Source organism: Channa argus, chromosome 11 (genome assembly GCF_033026475.1).
Source record: "Channa argus isolate prfri chromosome 11, Channa argus male v1.0, whole genome shotgun sequence".
Lineage (NCBI taxonomy): Eukaryota > Metazoa > Chordata > Actinopteri > Anabantiformes > Channidae > Channa > Channa argus.
The window spans coordinates 97,305-122,386 of NC_090207.1; the positions used below are offsets into that span (position 1 = coordinate 97,305).

The window sequence follows — 25,082 nt, forward strand, 5'->3', positions numbered from 1 at the left end:
CTTTTATCCAAAGCGACTTACAAGTGAGGTACAAGCCAAGCAAAAATCTAAGTCAAGGTGAAAACATGAAAGCAAAGTCCTATTAGAAAAGTGTTCACAGTTCGCCAGATGCAAGTGCGAGAAAGAGCAGAAAGGATTTTTTTTTTTTAAGAGATTTAAGTGCATAGGAAGATGCGGAAGAGTTCTGTTTTCAGCAGTGTTTTTAATATTGGGAGAGAGTCTGTTGAGCGTGCAGAGTTTGGTAGCTCGTTCCACCATCGTGGGATCATTGTGCTAAAAAGTTTTGCTTGGTGTCTTCTGTGCGGTGCTGGGACCACCAACCAGACATCATTCGTTGGCAGACCGCAGCGGGCGGGAAGGATTGTAGACTTGAATGAATTAAGGTAAGTGGGAGCTGTCAAGTTAACCACCCTGTGTGCAAGAGACAGGGCTTTGAACCTGATGCGAGCAGCTACAGGAAGCCAGTGTAGAGATCTAAAGAGTGGTGTAACATGGGTCTTTTTTGGCTGTTTAAAAATGAAGCGAGATGCTCCATTTTGGATCATCTGCAAGGGTTTTATTGTGGGTACCGGTAACCCCATCAACAAAGTATTGCAGTAATCGAGAGGAGATATGACCAGCGCCTGTACAATGAGTTGGGTTATATATTCCGTGATGTAGGGTCTGATCTTCCTGATGTTGTAGAGAGCATATCAGCGTGCCCTAGAGACTGAGGAGATGTGGTCCTTATAGCTCAGTTGTTCGTTGATGATGACCCCCAGATTTTTGGCCGATTTCGTGGGGACAATCACTGTAGATCCAATGTTCATGCTGATGTTGTGTTGTGTCGAAGGTCTGGCTGGGAAGACAAGGACTTCGGTCTTGGAGAGGTTGAGTTGAAGATGTCTCTCACTCATCCAGGCTGAGATATCTGAGAGACAGGCAGTATTGCGCGATGAGACAGTGGAGTCCTCTGGTGGAAAGGACAGGAAGAGTTGTGTGTCATCAGCATAGCAGTGTTAGGAAAGACCATGTGAGTGAATGATGGCACCTAGGGATGAAGTATAGATAGAAAAGAGAAGAGGACCAAGAACTGAGCCCTGCGGCACCCCGGTAGAGAGGCTGTGAGAGTGAGGAAGATGCCACCGCCAGGATACCTTGAAGGTTCATCCCGATAGGTAAGAACGAATCCAGTCTAGAGCTGATCCAGAGATGCCTAAGTCAGAGAGTGTGGACAAGAGGATCCAATGGTTCACAGTGTCAAAGGCTGACGATAGATCAAGTAGAATTAAGACAGATGATTGACCTGTGGCTTTTGCAGTTGCGGGTGCAACTGCTTGAAGAAGAGTGGAAGGGACTGGATCCAGAGTGCAGGTGATCGGATGGTTAGAGAAAGCTGTGGATGAGGGTGGATACATCATCCTCAGTCAAAATGGCAAATGATGAGAGCAATGCAGTGTTGGAAGAAGTTAGATGGATGTCATCATCTGGAGGAGAGAACTGTGAGCTGATGGCTGCCCCCTTGTTGGTGAAGAAGTGAGCAAAGTCGTCAGCAGTGAGAGAGGTAGATGGCGGAGATGAAGGTGGGTAGATGAGTGATTTGAAAGTGGAGAACAGCTTTCTGGTGTCCGAGGTGTTACTAAGCTTCTCCTGGTAGTAATCAATCTTTGCCCTGGCAGATCCTGATACTCAGCAAGGGCAGATGCAGTCTTGGATTTGCGCCACTTCCTCTCAGCACTCCTGAGCGTGGTGCGTTGTTCACGGATCCAGTCAGTGAGCCACGGATTAAAAGGTGAGGGACGAGCGGGTCTCGAAGACATGGGACAGAGACAATCCAGACACGATGAAAGTGTATTGCAGAGGCTCTCTGTGGCTGCATCTGCATCGAGGATGGAGAGGTCCTGTCTTGGGAGCATAGTTGCGGAGACCAGCAAGGAGAATCGATCCAGGTTGAGAGACCTGAGGTTATGCCGGAATGTTACAAGTGTGGTGTGAGATTGCGAAAGTCTAGGGATAAAGACTATGAGATGAATGAAGAAATGATCTGATACATGCAGAGGAGTGACCAAGATGTTGTCTGTGGTGCAGTTCCGGGTGAGGATGAGGTCGAGGTTGTTGCCAGCTTTGTGGGAGTGGAGACCAGACTCAGGTCTGCCTGTGGTTTGTCCAGGTGGATCTTCAGGTCTCCCATGATGATGAGAGGAGGGCCATCTTCCTGCAATCGGTGCTGCGATCCTAACGGCACGATATTCCAGAGATGACAGATTGCTGAGTGGTGCTGTCAAGGAAAACGTCCAGGTATCATTAATGCAAAGACCAGTCCCACCCCCCCCCCCCCAACCTGATGAGCGAGGAGTGTGAGAGAATGAAAAATTGGCGGAGAGTGCAGCTGGGGTGGCCGTGTTCTGTGGCATGATCCAGGTTTCTGTAAGTGCAAGCAGATGAACAGTTGACTGTGTAGCGAAAGCTGGAATGAAGTCGGCCTTGTTCACTGCAGACTGGCAGTTCAACAGGGCAAGAGAAAAAGAAGCTGGTGACAAAGTGGTCTGGGTAAAAGTGCGCAGGTGAGAAACATGTTGTCCCCTAGTAGGATGCCATGGCCTGCGTCTGCGAAGGAGAACAGGGATATGCTGAAAACACATGGTATAACAAAGAAAAAGGCTTTCTGGAGTAAAAATGATAATGTGAAGCAAAGTAGAGAAATAGAAGTAAAAGAAGTTAGAAATAAACTACCTAGTGTCCTCGCTCGGTGGACTTGCGCAGGTAGACTCACTCGTCTTTACACCGCTGGTCTTGACTCGAGCATTTAGACTCGCTCGTCTTTACACCGTCGGGCTTTACACAAGGAGTCTTAATTGGCTACAGCCGAAACCGCCCCCTCGTTGAAACCAACCTAACTTGAACTTGTGAACGCTCTGTGATTACTAAGCTGAAACTACCACCAATAATAGACCAAATACCGACTTCACCATAAGAGCAAAACTTTCTACCTACAGTTCTTAACTCTATTAAAAATGGACTAAATCAGTAGACTCAAGAAAAATGACAGCACTTACTTGACCCTTCTGTCCTAGTTTGGTGCTTGTCCTTTTACACCTCACACAGATCTTGTGTCTGCACTGTCTTTAGACCAGTGCTTCCTCAGGAGGTTGTACATTGTGTATTCACCTGTATGTATGCGCTGTAAGGTTTTTTTGCATTGACTCAATCCTTTGTTCTGATTGGCCCACTCGAGTAATTTGCTCCGCTGTGTTTTTCTTTTGCTGAATTTCTTTGCCTCAACATGGGTTACTGAGTGTAGGTTAATGAGAAAACAAATATGAAATTGTAGATCAGACTGCAACATAAAAAATGAATAAGTAAAGAGGGTCTGAAAACTTTCTGAATACACTGTGTGTACACGTGAATATACATATCTGTTCTCTCTTAGCAGTGAAGCTGACAACCACAGACAAACTGAACAGACAGAAACAGAGGGTGCTGAAGTGCTGAGAGCACATTTGAGTCCCACAGTAAACTTCTAGTGTCTTTGTGTGGAGAAAAAAGGATTTAGGATAGATTTTAGTTCAACTGATCAATATACCAGTAAAAAAGTCAATGACATATTTTACTGTCATAATTGAAAAAACTAAAACATGATAAGTGGTGACCTTTGAATTTTTTTACAAACATAGCTCCAATATAGCGCTTCGATGTATTTTGGAAGATGAACTGTGCATGTGTGACATTTAAGGTGGAATTACAGAGAATCTAAAGAGTGTGCACAATATTTGCAAAGCTCTTGGCTTGTGCATTTCATCATATGACTAAAATAAATATTAATATTTCAGAAACATTAAAATAGTTTGTTTTATCATAAATAAAAAGCAAAAAACTTTCACTGTCTGTAGTGTGTATTCATATAATTATTGTAAAACTACTTTACGTTAACCGGATATGAAGTCACATTGCGTCATCAGAGCACGCCAGGAGCAGCTGATGACCGGCACCATGACGCGGTGGATCCGGACCGGAGTAAAGTTGTTGTTAGGAGCGGGGTTCGGAGCTTCGGTGTGCCGCGTGGGGAGACTCGGAGGTGGCGAGCAGGACAATGAGGGAGCCGGTCTGCTGAGCAGAGTCCCGGTGGTCCCGGTATCGAAAGTCCAGGCTTCTGAGCTGACGGTCAGAGCGCACGCATGTTCATGGTCAATGTGTTTGCTGCCGTTTTTATTAGATAAAAAAAGTCATTTTATTTTAGTGTTTTACGTCTACAGTAGATGTGTAGCTACTGTAGTACTCACATGGAGCTACTGAACTAGTTTAGTTTAATTCATTTAATTATTGACTTTATTTATTTAAAAAAGGACAGTGCATGTTAATGAACATTACAAGAACGAATCACATGAATGTAAGCATGCCAGATTGTAGCCTCCTACTAAAATGTATCAACTCTAGAATAAACTAGTTTGTTAATGCAGAAACCAAATTTGATCAGTCGGAAGCTGACTCACCTTTATGCCATGCAATTGAACTCTGACTCACCTGAGCTTTGTCCTCCAGGTGATTCCAGGTGGGTCAGGGGCAGTGATGAAGTATGGCTTTCCCTCATTGTCCAACATCAAGACCAGAGAGTCCTACGTTACTTCCTATGACCCGCGCACACGCACAGCATCCTGGGTATTAGAGAAGCTAAACCATGTCTCCCTGAATGGCACATCTAACAGGAAGTACTGCGAATTCAGAGAGGATGACAGGTAAGACACACAGGTCAGACAAAGGAGAACAGGTAAGACACACAGAGCAGGTAATATACGAGAAGAAAAATTAGACATTCAGGTTAGACACAAAACAAGACAGGATAATAAAAGGAGATTATAAAACAATAACCATCATGTTTCAGATGTTACCTGTCAAGTGTTAACAGCTGATCAGTGTGTTACACATAAAACTATTAACTTTTAATATGCAATATCTATACTCTGCTCCAGTATACATCCCTTCCATAGATCAACGAATGATGATTACAGGGGGAGTGGATTCGACAGAGGTCACCTGGCTGCTGCAGCCAATCATAAGTGGAGTCAGAAAGCCATGGATGACACTTTCTACCTGAGCAACGTCGCTCCGCAGGTAAACATTTTCACACACAGACAGACATAGACAGGTAAAATTGTACCTAACCGTGAGTGTGCGTCTTCCTGTAGAACCCTAACCTGAACCAGAACACCTGGAATAACCTGGAGAAAATGTGTCGCTCTCTGACAAAACGTTACCTTAATGTCTACGTCTGCACTGGTCCACTCTACCTGCCCAGGTAGTCTCCATTTCTTTTCTGGTTGTAGTGGTGTGACTGGGGCTATAAGATGACACCAGCAATTGTGCGTTTGTGTGTTTCAGGCAGGAGGATGATGGAAAACTCTACGTTCGATATCAGGTTATTGGACAAAACCATATTGCCGTGCCGACACACTTCTTTAAGGTAAACTAACCAGATAATTATGTTGAATATTATAACAGTGATTAACAAGTTTTAGTAATAGATGCATGCATTTTAGAAGCTACTTTTATTCTGTTTTTAACTTTGCTTTTTTTTTTTATGGTTAATGACAGAGGAGGCAGGATTTGCTTCTCTCTTTCCTGTCTCTCTGCTGATGGGCTCACCTGTGCTGCTTTTCCCCAGGTTCTGATCTTAGAGCAGGTGGACGGCATGGGTGTGGAGCTTCGGTCTTATGTTTTACCAAATGAACCAGTAGATGAGAAGGTTCCTCTGGAGCGTTTTCTGGTTCCCATAGAAATAATTGAGCGAGCCTCAGGACTCCTCTTTGTTCCGAACATCATGAAGAGAACGAGCAGCCTGAAGGCCATCACCGAGAAATGAACTACACTCCCCTCAATCCTCCAGGGACTACATTACCCAGAATTCCTTGCTAACAAAAGGACTAGGCTAATGGGGAGCTGTACTCTGAAGCACCACGATGTGTCAGTTTGTTCTGGGCGACCAGTGGAATGTTTTAAAATGACAAAAGCAAAAGAGAAACTGCTTTAATAATTTTTTTCCTTGTTCTTTCAGCTTATCCTGTGAGTTCAGGGTCAGCACAGCGGATCATTTGTCCACATGTTGATTTGGCACAGTTTTTAAGCCGGATGGCCTTCCTGATGCATCCCCCCCCAATTTCTACCGGGCTTGGGACCTTCGCTTCCCGCCTGGGGATGGGTTGTGGGGGTTCAGTGTCTTGCCCAGGGACTTTAAAACTGGTTTATTAATAAAACAATTAATACAAACATTCTAATAGCTAGTGTCATGAGGCAAGTCACATGTAAATGTGTTCTTGGTTCCTGGTATTTACATTTTGACATATCAAAATTAAAGCCTGCTGGTTATTTGTTTCTCTTCTGATTAAACTCTTAACATGTTGGATATTAGTGAATGGTTCTGTCAAAGAACAAAGAACCACGTTGACACTGGGATAAGACCTGCTGATAACTACTGATGTTTTATAGATTTATAACAGAAATTCTAATAAAGGATAATGGAAAAAAGCTGTGTTCAGTGTGAAGTCTTATTTTTTATTTTTTTTGCTGAGCTGTTGTAATACATTTAATTAATTCTTTCGACATCTTATAACATTGCAATTTGTTCCTTTAATACAAAGTTTGTTTTAGTCACGTTACCTCAGACCAGTGTAAACCTGAGTTTAATGACATCAACACCAGGTAAGTTTCAAGCTAAAACAAACGTCTATATTACAATTTTCTGTTATCGTACCTCCAGTAACAAATGGTTAAAACAGCATGAAACTCTATGAAAGTATACTTTTAAGTCCATCAGTCCTGTTGTTTTCTACCTGAAGTCCTTTCTGTAGTTGACAGGAATCTGTCAATGTTTGATCATTAATATTGAACTGATACTGATTTAAATCAATGATCAGTTTTAAACATAACAGAAGTCATAAAACATAATTACATTCAATGTAAAAGCTGTTTACTGTTACTTCCTGTCCAGCTGAATTTTCAAAATAATTTTGGTTCCTCATATTTCAGTATGACAGGTGATAGGAAGTGACAGATGAATGTGGGCGTGGCCTGAAGTTCAGTTTACAGGTTTTTACTGTTTATTTTAACTGTATCTCTACATCCATCTGTGTTTGGATTGGCTGGAGGTCAGCTGACTGTTGTCCACCTCTAGGTACTTGTCCTCCTCGTCTTCGCAGGTAAAGATGTTGGATAGAAGGTACCTGTCCTCTTTCTCCTCCCCCTGCTGCTCTTGCTGTGTCTGCTCCTCAGTGAACTTCCTCAGTTTCTCCTTCAGGACAGGAACCACACTTTGCTGCAGGAAGTCCACAATCTCTGAAGAAGACCAGGACAAAGGACATGTTACAGACACAAAGACTCAAAACCAGGTTAGTAATATTTAGTATTGTATTAGCAGTCATATAGAGTATAGAGTAATATAGAGTAAAAGGACCCCAGATAGTGGAATACTTGGCGATTTATTTTAAGAAACCTGATTTGATGTCAAAATCAAGTTATTGTAAAGTACAGTTAAAGAAGGATTGTTCAATTCCAGCTTATGGAGGCACTGAATGTCTGATCTTATATAGAAGACCTGGATTTTCTAAATATTCATGGTATATAACATATTCTTGTCTAAATATCAGCCCATTATAAATTCTAATAATAACATATTAAAAAATGCTTTTGATCAATGTGTAGGCAGCGCAGAAGATGCATATCTCTCCTCGATCTCTTAGGTCCAAGCTGAGTTAGTTAAGTCTTACTGCGACTCTCTTCCTTTCAGTAACCTGTTCACTGCACGCTGAGAATATCTACACATTTTATCACTGACTAAGGTAACACGACTACAGTTTATGGCACATGCTTATTCTATATGGTTATCATTTGTAAAATTAGGCATTTAATAATGTATGATTCATGAGTGAAGGGGATTCATCATTACTTCACCTTAGTAAAGATTCCAACATTGTAGCACTCTGAAATACAAACAGTCTCTCTGTCCTGACTTACAGTCCCTTACAGTATCGCTCTCTTGTTCTGAAACCCACAATCCTAAAAACTTTTGTTAAATCATGAATGGTCTTAAATTTTGAGATGATGCAGACTAATGAGAACTTACTAATTACTCTGATTTGATTTTGAGTGTTCATATTTCCATAGTTTTTTCTCTCAGTTGAGGACACGAGGAAAACTACTACAGTGAGAGAGGGAGAGACAGGGGGAATCCTAAAGCTACAACAGGCTAAATGACAAAGAAATTAAAATAATGTCTTGATAAGCCCATCATCACTTACTTTATATGTATTTTTTTCTGTCTCCCTTCTCCCGAAGTGCTCAAGCATTGTTGTTGTCTCTGTTCTTAACATACAAGCTTCAATGCAGTACTTCTATCAGCTATTGTACGCCTCAGCCCACTACTGCTTTATCCTTATTATTTGCTAAATGCACAAACTTCGGCACTGCACATGAATATGCTTGATGATTGTTTTCTTACAGCATTGTGTTATTTTCTGTAACTATTGTTTAATATTTACTAATTACCAATTTTGCAAATGAAAAAAATTAAATCAATAAAGAAAAAACATGACTCAGCTCTTAGTCTCTGATAGGAGAGAGTTCAGAAATAATGCCTGACTGTTACACCCCAATACAGTTTTGTAGTACTGACCTCCATAGGATAAACTGGTCCAGTTGGGAACTCTGGAAACTTTAAGTCTGTGGAAACTTTTTTGTACACACACTGGAGTCACTTTACTGCAAAACATGCGCACACACGCACGCACACACACACACACACACACACACACACACACACACACACACAGTGCTACTGTTAGTACAACAGTACGACATCATCATTGCGTCTACATGGTTACAGTCAGCTTTGTCAGTAAAGATGATTTCTTATCTGTAATGTAAACTAGAGAGCTATTTTTTAAAACCTGTGTCAGGGATTAGAGAAAACTGATTTTCGGAGATACATTTCTCCTGGAATATCCATTTCTCTGATGTTTTTTTATGTTTAACCGGGTTTCTAATCCATTTTTTTCAGTAGCGCAAGACAAAAGGCTGCAGATAAGAAGGAGCAGCTGAGTGAAAGATTTTACTTTTTGCAATATATATGGCAATATAGAAAAATACAGAAAATTTCACTAGAAGAATTGACTAGCTTTATTAGGAAAGAACTGACTGTAGGATTGGGGAAACATAACTGACCTAAGCTCTGCATGGTCCTTTAATGTCTCACCAAGGAAGTAGGATGAGGGAAAGCTCAAAAGAAGCAATTGTTTTTGGTCAACGCTATCCTTTGTATTTACTAAATAATGACATGTAATCTCATTAATTTGCCTCACATCATTTTTGTACACTGTGCAATGTGAATATTGTGCATGTGCACATTGCAATATTGATGCTAAAATTTAATATATCGTGCAGCCCTAGAACCTTATACTTGTGCTGCTGCACCACATTAATACAGAAGTACTAAAGAAGCTGCCAAACTGGGTTTTCAGAGTGACTGTGGTATTTTCAGTTCATTCTCTTAAACACGTTTCACAACTGTTGATTTTCAACCTCACCCTATGGTCTGAGCAACCTCGTCCCAGTCGATGTCGGCTGCATCATCCACACGCATGTTGTACAACCTAAAACACACACACATCATCAACATCAGTTTCAGTGTTTCCTGCTTAGACACTACACAGCCAAAACTCAGTGGACACTGTAGACACACAATTCCTGAAACAGGCAGAATATAAACATTCATACAAACCAATAGCTAGGTTTAGGTTCTAGTGTGTGACCTGGTTTGGCCGTGAGATGTCTTACGTGTTGATGAGGAGGATTTTTGCTTTCATTCCTTCAGATCCTCTGTTAAAGGTGCTGCCACATGATGACAGTTTGTGCTTCAGGATGCTGAACCTAAAACACAAAGAAGCTCGATAACCAACTCATCATGAACAAGGATCGGAATGATCCTAGTTACAGAGGAAGCTGACGTACTGACCACTTCAGGCGGCACTGGGTCCAAGATCTGGTCTTGACCTGAAGACTGATCTCCTTCCAGGGCAGGTTGTTACACAGTTGGTGTCTACTAAGCTCCGGACCTGTACAACTCTGTTGTGCAAGGACCTCCAGATGAGCCTTTAAAGCCTGCTTCAACTTGGACTCCTCATCTGCCGTCCAAGACCCATGCCCTGCAGCTGGAAGAGATGTAAACATAGTGATCTGTGATCCTCTGAGAACAGAATGAATTTACAGGTAAAGTCAGGCCATTGGATCCAGGCCTGTGACCAGTGACTCTCAGAACTACTGATACATGACAACATTCAGTTTTCTTTGTTTAAAAACTTTAATGAGCTGTAACTCCCCTGACTCTATATTAATCAAGAAGTGCTGAAAACAGCAAATCACAGGTAAGGAAAGTGGTGAGTGGTGTGTTTACCAAGGCTGGAGAAACGTTTCTGTAAGGCGTAGATACTGCGACCAGTCTTCTCAGCAATAGTTCTCCAGTCGTTACCGTGGAGGTTTTGAAGCTTCATCAGAGAGTGTACTTCATCCTCCGAGAACCTGAAGGAAGACACCCACATCTCACTGATAGAGTGTAGAGTTACAGACTTGTAGGGGCAGAACATGAAGGTACACAGTATCATGTGTAAACACACATGGTTTTGAAAGATACAGAACGTTAAGAAGGAAAAATGTAGAGATAAAGAAGGATTCTTTTGTAATAACAGAGACATTATTTGACTTGACCTCTGACCTTCCCATGTGGTTCCTTTCATCAAAAATTTTCTTGGCTCTAGTGATGATTTTCTGACATGTACGAGGGATCCCTTCAGCTGAGGGACAGACACATGGAAAGAGACTTGATTAGAATATGACTTATAAAATCCATGTACTCGAACATGTGCGTCTGGGAAGGACTGCTCTTTATCACCGGCTCTGTTTAACATCTATGTAAATGAAATTATCACTATCTTAAAACAGTGCCCAGCAACCTGTCCCACCGTTCACAACTCACAGATAAAATTCTTCCTCTGGGCAGATGATTTAATTCTGTCAAGTCCAACGAACAATGGACTTCCACAGGGTTTAAGTAAAATTGGATGTCATTGAGCAAACCAATGATATTTAAAAATGACCAAGATTTCACTTTAGAATGGAAACATATGGAAACATACAGTACACTGTGGCAACCTACCTGAGCACAGTGACCGATGGTCAACAGAGAACATGTAATCAAAGTCCTGATCCTGCAGGACTGTCCAGAGAAACAGCCCTGATCCTTATGGAACACTGACAATGATGGTGATAATGGTAGTAATGTAAATGATGTGTTTACATACCAATCCTCTCCATGAAGTGATGCTGAACCCTCAGCTTCCGGATCTCTGCCTCGTGCTCTTTGTACCGCTGAGGAAACAGCAGCTGAATGGCAGAGCTGATGCCTGTAAGAGCCAGAAAGTCTGAAACGTTCTTTCTAATTTGCTCATTCTCCTCTTGAGAGCACCGCCCCCTTCGCAGAGACACACCTGGAAGAACAGCATTTGAAACATTAGAACTTTATTGTTTTAACAGTCAGCAGTAGCAGCACCCTGCTGTCTGCAGTGACAGTACCTTGCTGTTTGAAGTCTCTGAAGCGTTGCAAGTCATACTTAAGCAGTTTGTTTATCTGATCGACTGATTTCTTTTTGATGTCTGGAACAAACTCCTGCAGCTCCTCCACCAGTGTCTGGTCCAGCCTGACAACAACATTAACACAATGTTATTACAACATTGTGTTACATTACAATAATGCTTCAGTAATAATAGTGACGAAAGTAGGGCATTTAAGTAGATGCATTCAATTTATTCATCTCAAACTACTTATTGAGTCAAAAACTAACAGTGGTGGGTATACCACATCAAAAAATTTCAATATCTGAATAACTTGTTGATTGTTAGGTGTTGTCTTGGTCTCATGAAATCAAAATGTGAACAGCATGATGAAGAGGACTATTTAAATACAAACTGTCATTGAACCAAAACATTTAGTGGTCTATTTGTTGATCAGCTTTTTGTGAGTAGTGTATATATTAAAGAGGTCTTTGGAGAATAGGTTCAAACTGGATATAAAAAAAAGGTTATCAGATTAGAAAACTAGTTTAGGACGATTCAGCTGCTGATGTGGAATTGTCCTGTCCTGAAAAGTCCTGGAGTTCTGTCTTCTCTGGTGTAATTAGGATTCTAATCTGGTAAAAGCCATGGTGTCTTTGACAGCCATTTGCAGAAGGCTAAACAAGTTAATTTTATTCAGACCTCTCACCCAGGCTACTACAAGACACACATAACAGAGACTGTGTGATACAACAGTATATATTGTGTGAGGAGGAAAAAAACATTGTTTGTCATTGCATCTCTTTTGGGCAGTAGGAGGCAGCTTTGTTCCACACAGTGCAGAAACAGCAGCATTCAAAACACATTGAGCAGAGTGAAGGTGACACAGAACAATTGTCATTCACAAAAAGTAGGAGGTGTATGCAACAGTAAACCAACCAAAAGATTCCATATCCCTACATATTTCAGGCAAATGAACCAGCATTAGAAACCTCCACTGTTAAAGATGTCATCCTTGTTTCTCTACATCAACCAGACTTTGCCACTAATTTTGTGAAAGACAGGAACAAGACTCGGAACCATGATAACAAGTGGGAGACATGCCTCAACATGCAAGACAAGCATAAAAAGTCACTGATGAAAACTTTTAAATCAAAATATTTTTTAGTGAAACACTGTGGCTTTGACCTACACCAAAAAACAATTTATAGTGTATAACCTACAGCTTGTTTTCATGTGCTCCCTTCATTTTTACATTTCCACACAAATCAGTGTTATAAGGTGTAGTGCTTAGAATATGTCCTAATCAAATGGGACAATCTTTCAAGATCCTGATATGTCATTAGAGCCTTAGGGTTCAGCCAAAGACTCTTCTGCACATAGCCAGGTAGGACCTGGAGTCGAACCACTGATCCTGTGGTCCCTGATCAACTACCTTAAAAACAGCCGCACCTATCATGCTAACTACGAGCAACCACCAACGCATTCGGACCTCGTTCACCATTTGAAACCCCGGTGGATCTGTAGAGGCAAGCTTCATTAAAAACATCGGTGTTGAACGAAACTAGACTACACAGACTGGAATTCGGGTTAAGGGACATGGTTCAACTGGACGGTCTCAGTTTCTGAGGAGTCCATGTCAAAGCCATAGACTGTAAAAACACTGGGACACCTGTAACACATGCTAACATTACTGCTTACAATCACAACACACTAACATTAGCAGTAGCAGATAGGAACCTTTTCACCTACGCTGCCCACCTGCACAACTTTTAGTGGACGAGAGATGGGACAAGATACTGACAGGTTTGAATACAATATGGAAATATGAAGGGGAAAATGTCTTTTCTGCCTTTCTGTGTGGAGTTTGCATCTTCTCCGTGTCCTTGCATGGGTTTCTTCCGGATAATCCGGTGTCCTCCCACAGTCCAAACACATGCATGTTAGGTTAGCTGGTAGTCTAAATTTGCCCGTAGGTGTGAATAAGAGTGTTAAGGGTTGTCAGTCTGTGTCTGCCTCCCTGCGATAGAATGGCGACCTGTACAGGGTTTACCCTGCCTCTTGCCTGATGACTGCTGAGATAGTCAGAGAAAAACTGACATTTATTCCCTAATTGTCAGTTTTAAGTCTTACTCATGTCTTCCTGCTGAAGTGATTGGGACATCGGTTCACAGCCCTACTTTTACATATAAATCTTTTTATATTAAACCAAAGAAAAAGAACTCACTCATCTGTTTCTGTGTCCACTCTTTTCTTTTGTCTCATCCTCCCTCTTCCTGTCATCATCATCTTCTCTTTTTCCTTCTCGCTGCCTTCTCTCTTCCTCTTCTTCTCCACATGCTGTCCTTCATTAACCTCCAATGCACTGCCATCATTTTTCTTTTTCTTCTTCTTTTTCTTCTTCTTCTCTCCTTCTTTATTTTGGTGTGTTTGAATGTTGTTGTTTGTGTTTTCCACTACAATGCCCTCTTCACTCAGGTTTCTCTGTTTCTTCTTCTTCTTTTCGGTCTCAGTGGTTTCTATGGCATCCACATCGTCCTCCCTCTTATCTTTATGTCTGTTTGTCTCCCTAACTTCAGGTAGAGGACCTGCTTCCTCCTGCCTCCTCTTCTTCTTTTTCTTCTTCTTGTTCTTCTCACCTCTCTCTGGTGTGTCAATGTCAACAGGTACAGGTGATTCTTCCAGAGTCTCCGACCTTCTCCTCTTCTTCTGCTGAGGGGAGAAGGGTTCTGCAGAGGGGTTCATGTTGAGGAGGAGCTGACTGAGGAGTAACACAGTAGGTGGAAGGGATGATGCTGTTAAAGCTGAAAGATAATAAACAGATTTAACATAAGTAGTACAGCCTGATACAAACTCAAACAACCTCAGTCAGAGACACTGCTGTGCTTATTCATTCTAAAGAAAATCATTCATACATTCATGTTTTCTTATGGATCCTCAACCACAGAAGCTCTGACATCTGCTCAGGAGGTAGAGCAGTCATCCACCAACCATGGGTTTGGCTGAACAAAAAGAGTGGACTCTCAAAAGAGAGCGGGACATCTTCTCTAATAAAACTACCAGCTATGGAATGCAATAAACAAATGAATAACGAGTGTGAGGATAAATTATGACATAATAAAGTGTGCTTATGATAAATTTGACAGGAAAAGATAATACATCGTTATCTACAAATTTAAGTGTAACTAGTGTCTCAGTGATTTAATTCAATTCAACTTTATTTATATAGCACCAATTCACAAGAAAGTAATCTCAAGGCACTTTACAGAATAAAGTCAAGACTATAAAGATGTATAGAGAGAACCCAACAATTCCCCTTTGAGCAAGCCCTAGGCAACAGTGGAGAGGAAAAACTCCCTTTAACGGAAGAAACCTCCAGCAGAACCAGGCCATCTGCCTTGACCGGTTGGGGTCAGTGGAAAGTGAAGAGAAAAAAGCAACAAAAGCAACAACAAAACATCGGGCAGGCTGGTAGAACCAGTAGCTGCACACTGGAAAACACACAGCTTCAAAGCCCAGGGACACCTGCAGAAAGGGACAGAGAGAGGGAGACAATCTGCATTCTGAGATCGAAGTGTCTACTGGGATGATATGGTGCTATGAGGTCTTCTATATATGATGGAGCCTGACCTTTCAGAGCTTTATATTTAAAAAGCAGGGTTTTAAATTCTCTTCTAGATTTTATGGGAAGCCAATGGAGAGAAGCTAGTGAAGGTGAAATATGATCTCTCTTGCTAATTCCAGTCAGCACTCTTGATGCAGCATTTTGGATTAATTGCAGGCTCTTTAGTGAGTTACTGGGGCATCCTGAAAGTTTGGATTGTGGAGAAAACAATGCACTTTTTGTGTAGTGGTCATATTGTGTCTCATTATCCCTGTGATGTACTCTGGATCCACCACTGATATAAAGTTGTTCCAATGGTTTATATTTGATGGAACTGGGGCAAAGGAATAGCCGCAATCCTCTACTGCCCAACTGTGGTGAATCCCCACAGAGTTAGAACACAGACAAATCACCAAAGTAAAGGCACAGGCTCGTCACAAGATGGCACGCACAAAGAGAAATTCAACACAGCTTCACATGCTTTATTGCGGAACATGGCCAACTCAGCTGTGACATAATTGCCACATCTAACCTCAAACTTCTTGTAACAGCTGCTAACAGAGGTGGGTTTGGTCTTAAGACCCCAGATAACTGGGGGAGGTGATGAAAACACAGCACTGGTGAGGAAAATTAGCTGCTAATACTAATGTGATCTTCCACATTAAGTCAGTTCACTAGTGACTCTGTTGAATGGTGACTTCTGAATGGGTAGGTGGTTGCTCATAAGTGGTTGACTAGGGCCACACATGGTGGGGTGGGATTTGAACCCACAGCCTTCTGCAATCCAACCCAGTGCTTTACCACTGCTCCACCAGGTCCCCTTAGATAATTGCTAATCCATCAAAAACTACTAAAATTTGTTTTGTCGTTTTCCCACATTCCTCCAATATACCTTTTGCAGGGTGGGAGCTGCTGTGTCCCTGTAGGTTGACCCAGGATGGCAGCATAAATCTTCTTATACATAACATTCCCCATCTCAACCTGCACAGCAGCAGATGGAACTGTTTTTATTGCCACTACAGATTCTTAAAGGCTTAACTTGTTGGCTAACTGTTGCTGACATTTCAGGTACACAACCATAACCAAATGTTGAGCTCATTAGGACCCAGTATATGTTTATTAATGAGAAGCTGCTTAAGGTGCTCAACTGACCCAAAAGCAGCAACTTAAGGTTCAGCCAAAGACTCTTCTGCACATAGCCAGGTAGGACCTGGAGTCGAACCACTGATCCTGTGGTCCCTGATCAACTACCTTAAAAACAGCCGCACCTATCATGCTAACTACGAGCAACTACCGACGCATTCGGACCTCGTTCACCATTTGAAACCCCGGTGGATCTGTAGAGGCAAGCTTCATTAAAAACATCGGTGTTGAACGAAACTAGACTACACAGACTGGAATTCGGGTTAAGGGACATGGTTCGATTCACGAGGGATCTAGAAAACAGAACCCGCTGTAGGACTTTGACAATCGAACCAACGCTCTAAAAACCGGTTGTGGTACTTTACATAGACCGGTTCTTGTTCTTAAGATTGAAATCTGGTCGGAACCAACTCTCCAGAAGCCTCAGAGTCCTGTAAATACCTGGACAAGAATATGATCGGAAACCTTAAGAGATCTGCAGCTGAAGTACTAACTGATAGCGAATTCGTACCACAACCCGATTAGGAGGCAAAGACCACCAGAGCCCGAGTCTCAGCTCGACTCGTGGAACCGGGTTCAATCCAGTTTTTATGCACTCACCGTTTTGCGTTGTCCCGTTGTTGCCGCACGAGGGTAACGGCGCGTTGATTGTTTACTTCCTGATCGGAGGCCGCGCATGCGCGGGCTCAAAGAGGCTGTGGATAACGCTCTCACTTAGGCAGAACTAAGGCAGAAGTTTACAAACTGACACTGATAAAGTCTGCAGATTATAGTCTTTAGAGCAGAAGCTGTTGTGCAACTAATCACAAATATTGGTGTTTTTACTGTATCGTACGGCATTTAGATATATAGATATTCTCATAAATACTTTTTTTGCAATAACTTCTGAGGTTTAGGAAATGAGCTTCTGAATCAAACGTCAGATACATTATAAAGTTTGATTGGCTCATAAAATGTAAAATACACTGAAACTTTCAGGCTGAGCTGCACAGTGAAGGACAAGATGAGTTGGTTCATTTAGCATTAAAAAAAACTTTTATTTAACATTTTGAATTCAACAAAAGTTTTGTTCTTCTAGAAAAACTTTTATCAGTAAAATGAGAAGAAGATAAACAGTTAAAAATCAGTAACATATTAAAATACACTGAGTGGTAAGTTGGTTAGAAACTCTATATTTACAATTTTCAGTAACTCATCCAGTTTTACTAAAATGTTGGGGTCTAGAATTTGGACCAGATTGTGTTCTGCTGGAAGAGAGTTCCAGTTGATTTAGAAAAACATTTAACTCTGTGTTCTAAATACTGAAACTGGACCAGTCCAGGTCCTGTTTGAGCCTCTGAGTCCAGATGCCTTGAGCATTTGAGCTGCAGAATTCACAGTTAACACAGTTTCTCAACTGTGATGTAGGAACAAATGGGGGTCCAATTACAGACAAGCCATCCCCGCCCAAACAATCCAGAGGTGATCTCCAGTAACTTTGGACATTTTTTTCAAGATATGTCAAGCAACAATTGAATGTTACTGAGAACTGTACCTAATGTTACTAATGTTAATTTCCTGTCCATATCAAGTTCTGTTAGTTTATGCCCATAGTGTTACAACCAACTGAAACAAGTGTGAACATCTCTGAACAGAGCTTGTGTATATTCACTTCCATGAAGCACAATTTTAACACACTTTAACAGAAACTTTGTTCACAGTTTCAACACATCACAAATCAGCGATGACAGTAAAACCAGACACTTTTGTCTTTTTACACAGAAATTGCAGCATTTTATAGAGAGTTTTCTTTAAGGTGGACTTTTTTATCTTGGACTATATTCTCTGAAAGTTCAACCACAGCTGCTGGAGTTGGTTTCAGAGTAATGACACTGATGCAGGAAACACATTCCTGTCACTTTCAGATGTATTGATGAACTGTTGGACATTTATCGATTCAAAGTTTTCTTAGCATCATGTTCAACATGCATCAGAGTCATATCCAACCGGAAAACTCTATGGACCAGTAGCATCTGCAGGTCATACTGGTCCATAGAGACTCCTTGTTTTTTCCTCCTCACATGACTCTGATCATTAATCAGGTGCAACATAAAACTCACTAAACCCATCTAAATCGTTCTCTGATTGAAAACCTGTGGATCTGTAAATAAACAGAACGAGATCACGCACAGTCTACATTCTGGTTTAAGTCTGAATCCTGGAGCTGGACCAGTCACTCTCCCCTTGGGGCTTTGGACTTTTTCAGTGAGGGTTGGGGGGCCAGGACAAAGCTGCACGTGCTTTATCATCATCCTCAACCATCAGCAGCGAGGCTCTCTGCTCATCCATCCTCCTGGACTGGACTCTCTGAATCAAACTGAAGAAGGTCTCCTGGCCCTCAGTAACTGATCCAACCACATCATCCATATCAGGAAGGCAGCTCCTCTGGTCCTCCATCCTGTCTGACTGCAGACAGAGACACAGACAGACAGACAGACAAAGAGACAGGCGGTGAGACCAGATGAGCCTTTATTGACTCATTAACATGAATAAATTTCAGCCTGGGTCCAGTCATCAGTCCAGTTTGTGTTAGCTTAGCCCAGGATGTGAAGGTGAAACTCCAATAACATCAACATCAGGGGCTCACCATATTGGTTTGGTTTGTATAGAGCTGCAGCAGGGACAAGGTCAGGAGAGCAGTTACTAAGGCTTATGCTAAGCTGAGCTAAGTTAGCAGCTAAAGCCCCAACACAATTCGTGGTACACTGACTTGTAACAATTCAACAGCAGGTCTGGATTCTCACATACTGCAGTCTGGAACTTTGGAGTCCTGTGCCAGAGACTGCTTGCCAGAACTGCGTAATGCTTTATGGCACCGCAAAGCTCTATAATGTAGCTATATGTACATCCACAGCTAGGGCCTGGTAGCATTGGGTTAGGATGCAGAAGGCCACGGGTTCAAATCCCACCACACAAGTCACCAGTCCAGAGACCAGATAAAAAAATGGGAGGGTTGCTGCAGGAAGGGCATCCGAGCTAAAAACTCATGCCAAATCAATGTGCAGAATGAGTTCCACTGTGACGATCCATGAAGGGATAAGCCGAAAGCTGCTGATCTTTTGATGTACATGCACAGACACAGTTAAATGAAATTTCACTAAGAAGGCAATGACTGAGAAAGCAAGAGTGGGAAAAGGAGAAAGCAGACAGTCTCATCAGACTGGACTGTTGGTTAGAGCTAAAAGAGATAAATGTACACGGGACAGATGATGAGCTGTGGGTGTTAAAGCACGAAGAAATAGATAAATGGCTGCTGGCTTTTGAGGTTAGCTCATAATATTGGACACATTCCACCACACATGGTGCCAGTCCAGAGACCAGTTTAAAAAATGGAGTATTCTGTGGCAACAGCTGGGTCCATCTTTGTGATTTACACTTTCCTTGTTAGACATTCTCTTTCTCCTGTGTTCAGTTGGAGAGAACAAAGTTAAAGATTGATGAAATGACCACAGAGATATTCTTTGTCCAACATAAAGAGTTTATCCATCTGACTAACTTCTTCCTTCTGACTGAGTGTTAACATTATCTCATGTAAAGCCATCTTTTCAGGATCGTCTATGCTGTTTTAATAATCTCAGTACATTGTAAATGACTTTAGTTCATAAACCATTTTATCCCAACAAGCGCTAACGTTAGTTTACTGAAGTCTCATTCACATATGAACTCAGAACAGGGCCCAGGAATCAGGTCTGGACATTGCCCACGGTTGTGATTTCACAAATCTAACACACAGCAGGAGACTGACTCACTCACATAATCTGGAATATGAGGGTTCCAAGGATAAACTACAGATAATTTCCTAAGCATGCTGTAAATTCATGACCAAGAAAAAAATATTTTGTCAATTGTTTACTTTTTATTCACTGATTAAAACTGATAAAATATTTTCCTGTCTAACAGTAGGTAAAGTTTTAAAAGGTCAGAATCTTAATGTGACACAACCTGGTACTTTATCAGCATGTAGTAAAAATCCAGAGTGGGCATTGGGGGCTGGTTGGGGCTGCAGGTGCCACACAGGGCAGGTGGTCCTGTGTCAGGCAGCAAACTGAGGCTGGCTCTCTGGTCATTCAGTCTCTGACCCTGAGACTCCAGGATCAGGTCTATCAAGAAATCCGACTCTTCCTGCTGGCTGCTCTTGCACTGCAAAAACAACAAGGATCAGGGCCCTGAGTCTATAACATCTGAATGCCACAAAGAATAAAATCAGATCCTGATTCAGTTTACTCAGTTTATCCTTCTGACTCTGGAAGAATTTGAGAAGGGACATCAGGTGAAACTTACCCTGCTTCTGCTCTCTGAAATTCTGGTCCTGAAACTCATTGCAGAGCTTAGACTCTGATCCTGTGGTCTAGGGGTTCTGGAGCTGCCCTCTGGACTTCTGAGATATCTTAGGGGGGCTAAGGTCCTGCTGCTTGGTGCAGAGTGAGTTGGGGGAACAGGACTGGAGTTATGGGGACTGTCGTGTCCTTGTTCTAACTTTAGACCCCCATTTTGGTGAGGGGTTGGAGACTGTTTAGGTCCTGTGCCCCCCACCGACCCATTCTGGTGAGAAGGTGAAGACAGAGAAGATGAGGGCAGACTTGTGTGCTTTTTGTCAGCCATGATGGAGATTGGGGGCATGGGGTGGTCTGAGGTTGGTGATGCCATCAGAGGGAGGGGCTACAGCTGCACAGGAAGTGAAACCAGCTAACAGTCAACACATGTACTGAACTTGTCCACTCTCATCACAGGTCACAGTAATGTAGTGTCAGCATCAACAGGGGTGAAACAGCCAAAGCCAGGAGCCCAACATACAATTCCCTCCAAAATTACTGGGACAGTAAGATCAAAAGATGGATATGTAGGTTAAGAATTTCAGCTTTTGATAGATTTATGTAAACCTTTATAGATTAAATAACAGAAATGATAGATCACCCTGTGGTGGTGTAGATTGTTCAAACAATATATACCTCCAAATGACTCATCCTTGTTTTAGCCTTGGGTTTTACCCGTGAAAATTGTATTTGAAAACTAGAAAGATGGACATGTGAGAAAAGCCACCATTTTGAATCTTAGGAAAACAACATTGTACAAACGTTGGTCATAGACAATAGAACAAACTGTAAATGTCCTGAAACAGAACCACAGAACAGAGCAGCAAAGGAAACAACAGCTTATGTTGAGAGTTGTAAAGAAAAATCTCAAACCCAACCAACTCCACAGAGCAGGACATTCTCGCATCACAGTCCACCATTTAGAGAAAACTTTATAAGCAGTTCTCCCGATGATCCAAACTATCCAATCACATCTGTGAAGCAAAGCTTGGGCTGCATGGCTGCTTCTAAAACAGGCTCACCGATCAGCTCCTCTCCTGGGGAACTAGCTCCCAGCTCAGATTCAGGAAGCAGACACCCTCTCCACTTCACTTCCTCTTTGATAAAGCCTATAGTTAGTTATAGTCAAGCTGCTATAGACTTGCTATAGACTGCTGGGGGACCCACCCCCGATGCACTGAGTTCCTTTCCTCCACTCCACATTCCCTCTCTCCTCTCCACTCACTACACATTTATTTGTAACCCCTGTGTGACATCAACTTTGTGTCTTCTTTCTCCCGTAGTTGTCTGTCTCCCTCTGTCTCCCTCTGTCTCCCTCTGTCTCTCTCTGTCTTTTCTGCAGGTATTCCCGGCTTTGGAGTTGTGTGTTTTCCAACCTGCCCGATGTCTTGCTGTTGATTTTTATTTGCTCTTTTCTTTTCTCTCTCCACTTTCCACTCACCCCAACGGATCAAGGCAGATGGCCGAACCACCATGATGCCTGGTTCTGCTAAAGGTTTGTCCCATGTTCTCCCATGTAAGGGAGTTTTTACTCTCCACTGTGGCCCAGGGCTTGCTCACGGAGGGATTGTTGGATTTCCTCATACATCTTTATAGTCTTGACTTTGTTCTGGTAAGTGCCTTGAGATGACTTTGTTTTGAATTGGCGCTATATAAGTAAAATTAAATTGAATTAAATTGATCTTTATGGAGGATTGATATCACGATGGAAGGAGCAGAATGAATTCAGAGGTGGACCGCAACATGTTGTCTGCAAATTGACAGAGAATTGCATCTAAACCAATGTTAAACAACTTCATCATGCAGCAAGACAATGATCACACATCCTGACCATGTTCTACAGAGGGACCATTGAGAGCATCCTGAGCAGCTGCATCACTGCCTGGTTTGGGAACTGCACCGTCGCGGATCGCAAGACCCTACAGAGGATAGTGAGGACAGCTGAGAAGATCATCGGAGTCTCTCTGCCCTCTATCATGCACATTTACACCACACGCTGCATCCGCAAAGCCAACAGCATTGTGGACGACCCCACACACCCATCACACACACTCTTCACACTCCTGCCATCAGGAAAGAGGTTCCGAAGCATTCGGGCCACCACATCCAGACTATGCAACAGTTTTTTCCCACAAGCCATCAGGCTCCTCAACACACAGAACTGAAATAGAACTTAAACACACTGCAAACCGAACTCAGCACATTCTCATCTCATCACTCACTACTCATCTCATTCCACCACCACTTATTTATTATTATTTACTTTTATCATTCTACATTTACTGCACTACACTGTTTACCTGCTGTTGTTTTTTTTTTGTTTTTTTTTTCTTTCTTTTTTTTTTTTGCACATTCCAATGCAATTGCACTTTTTTTACATGCTGGACATTTAAATGCACTATACCGTTTACATGCTGCTCTTTTTTTAACACCCCTAGCATACTTAACTGTACTGTACTGTACTGTAAAATAGTATACAGTAGGTTTACTGGTCGGCACTGTCTTGGGTCTTGTGTCCTGTCCTGTGTTACTTGTGTTGTCTGTCTACACTGTCCGTCTGTACTGTTTTTTTCGTCTGCACTGTTTGCACTTGGTTGCACTTGATGCACTTTATTATAGCTTGTGTTGTTTGTAGCACCTTGGTTCTTGGAGGAACGTTATCTCGTTTCTACTGTGTACTGTGTACCACTGTGTATAGTAGAAATGACAATAAAAGCCACTTGACTTGACTTGACTTGACAAAACCATCACCAGACCTTCACCCAACTGAACCTGTATTTCACCTGCAGAAGAGGAGACTGTAGGAGACCCCTCCCCACACACACACACACAGACCCACACACACACACACAAAAGCAACAACACTTGGAGACTGGTGTTAAAGCTTCAAAATACAAAACTTACAATTTGGTTTTATTGAGTCACAGGTTTGATGAAGTTACTGCAAACAAGGGATTTACAACCAAATGCAAAGTTAATTCACTTTTGTTAATTTTAAAACTGGTCCTGGTAAAACCTTTCTCACTTTATACGTGTCTAATCTGATAGAAAAGGTGCTGTGTTCTACTTGATTTAACATACTGGGGTTAAAACATCATTAAAAAATATTTTTATCTCAAAGCCAAATGTCTTTAGGGTAAAACTAAAACTAATAAATTAGCATTTTTGTCCCAATATTTGTGGAAGTGTCTGTACATGCGGTTGATTTGGTCTGAATTCTTTCTTTACAAGGAAAGTAGGTCAACAAAAACAGCTCATAGTCTGATCACATTTAGAACACAAAGACACAGAAACACACGACTGCATTAATGACCAGCTTCACTTAGGTTCTCTCTGTGAATTACGACTATAGCGCAGTCCAGTGGTCAGCAGAAGAAACTACACAATCTACAGCCTCAGAGTTAATAGTTAACAAGACAAATCAGATAAGAACTGAAACTCTTAAACCTGGACAAAAACAGGAGCAGTTTGATCAAAGTTTCACTCACTTCACCCCAGTTTCTCTAGCTCCTTCCTCCTCTTTCTGTTTCTCTACTTCTTCTCTGCCTCAACTGAACTCATCTGTCTGACCCTCAGCACCCACCCACACACACAACGAAAGACAAAGAGGACCCCCCCCCCCCCCCGCCACCCCGGGCTTACCTCATGATTTCTATGGTAACCAAAGAGGGCCTCCAATCCTGCCCCCCCTCAACACACACACATTCCTGTGTTGTTGAGATCCATTCAGTTGAAACCACAGAGCTGCTGGGCCTCATAAATACTTTAAAGTCTAAATACTTTTCACTAAAATTATTATAATCCTTTTTCCAGAAAAGTATAAAAACTAATGTAATGATCTGCACATTATTTAAAACCTATTTTTTAACGTAAATGTTATAAAGACAGCATGTTAAAACACACTTTCAAATGTACTCATTTGAATTCAATGCCAGTTTCGGAAGACTTTGTGACAGGGGCAATGCAGCATTGGCTCAGGACCACCTCTGAAAGCCACTGTCAGTGAACACCATATGTCTCTGCATCCACCAACCAACCAGATACATACAAGATCCCGATGACGTCCTTTTTATTTCAGCAACAATATCACATTGGGGCGACTGTGGCCCAGGAAGGTAGAGCGGTTGTCCATCAATCTCACAGTTGCTGGTTCAATCCCCGTCTCCTCCAGTCACATGTTGACGTGTCCTTGAGCAAGACACTGAACTCCAACTTAGTTGCTCCTGGTGAGCGTTGTGTGTGTGTGTGTGAGATTGTGAGTGTGAATGGGTGAATAAGAAGCAGTGTAAAGTGCTTTGAGTGCCAAGAGGTAGAAAAGCGCTATATAAGTGCAGACCGTTTACATTCTGTGGGTTTTACAACAGCCTGGGTCAGTAGTAAACGATTCCAGGTGCTAAACTGACCTGTCTCTT

General features: G+C 42.0%; 3 protein-coding genes across 11 annotated transcripts; 1 reads left to right on the top strand and 2 right to left on the bottom strand.

Moving 5' to 3' along the window:
- The first annotated feature begins 3,939 nt into the window (after nt 1-3,939).
- Nucleotides 3,940-6,502, top strand: endog (endonuclease G). 2 transcript variants are annotated; one of them, XR_010915585.1, is made up of 7 exons: nt 3,940-4,140; nt 4,519-4,712; nt 4,947-5,088; nt 5,163-5,272; nt 5,356-5,437; nt 5,639-5,937; nt 6,029-6,502. XR_010915585.1 is itself a non-coding variant. In XM_067521729.1 (6 exons), exons 1-6 carry the CDS (start codon nt 3,958-3,960, stop codon nt 5,834-5,836), a joined length of 909 nt encoding a protein of 302 aa, XP_067377830.1. In that variant the 5' UTR covers nt 3,940-3,957; the 3' UTR covers nt 5,837-6,502. The 2 variants fall into 2 exon arrangements, 1 of the variants encoding a protein (XP_067377830.1); XM_067521729.1 differs by having other exon boundaries at nt 5,639-6,502.
- Nucleotides 6,503-6,504: 2 nt separating this feature from the next.
- Nucleotides 6,505-17,022, bottom strand: LOC137136403 (transcription termination factor 1-like). 3 transcript variants are annotated; one of them, XM_067521726.1, is made up of 11 exons: nt 16,919-17,022; nt 13,799-14,375; nt 11,593-11,717; nt 11,322-11,507; nt 10,736-10,814; nt 10,418-10,542; nt 9,980-10,175; nt 9,802-9,894; nt 9,552-9,617; nt 8,642-8,727; nt 6,505-7,305 (listed from the first exon to the last, which is right to left on the bottom strand). In XM_067521726.1, exons 2-11 carry the CDS (start codon nt 14,314-14,316, stop codon nt 7,088-7,090), a joined length of 1,692 nt encoding a protein of 563 aa, XP_067377827.1. In that variant the 5' UTR covers nt 14,317-14,375; nt 16,919-17,022; the 3' UTR covers nt 6,505-7,087. The 3 variants fall into 3 exon arrangements, with proteins under 3 accessions (XP_067377827.1, XP_067377828.1, XP_067377829.1); XM_067521727.1 differs by lacking the exon at nt 16,919-17,022 and adding an exon at nt 14,487-14,894; XM_067521728.1 differs by lacking the exon at nt 8,642-8,727 and having other exon boundaries at nt 7,089-7,305.
- Nucleotides 17,023-17,330: 308 nt separating this feature from the next.
- gpsm1a (G protein signaling modulator 1a) lies at nt 17,331-24,256 on the bottom strand. Of its 6 annotated transcripts, none has more exons than XM_067521230.1 (4): nt 24,159-24,256; nt 20,639-21,022; nt 20,300-20,497; nt 17,331-18,759 (listed from the first exon to the last, which is right to left on the bottom strand). In XM_067521230.1, exons 2-4 carry the CDS (start codon nt 21,002-21,004, stop codon nt 18,670-18,672), a joined length of 654 nt encoding a protein of 217 aa, XP_067377331.1. In that variant the 5' UTR covers nt 21,005-21,022; nt 24,159-24,256; the 3' UTR covers nt 17,331-18,669. The 6 variants fall into 6 exon arrangements, with proteins under 6 accessions (XP_067377331.1, XP_067377326.1, XP_067377332.1 ...); XM_067521225.1 differs by having other exon boundaries at nt 17,331-18,763; XM_067521231.1 differs by having other exon boundaries at nt 17,331-18,763; nt 20,639-20,899; nt 24,159-24,247.
- Between the last annotated feature and the right edge of the window lie 826 nt (nt 24,257-25,082).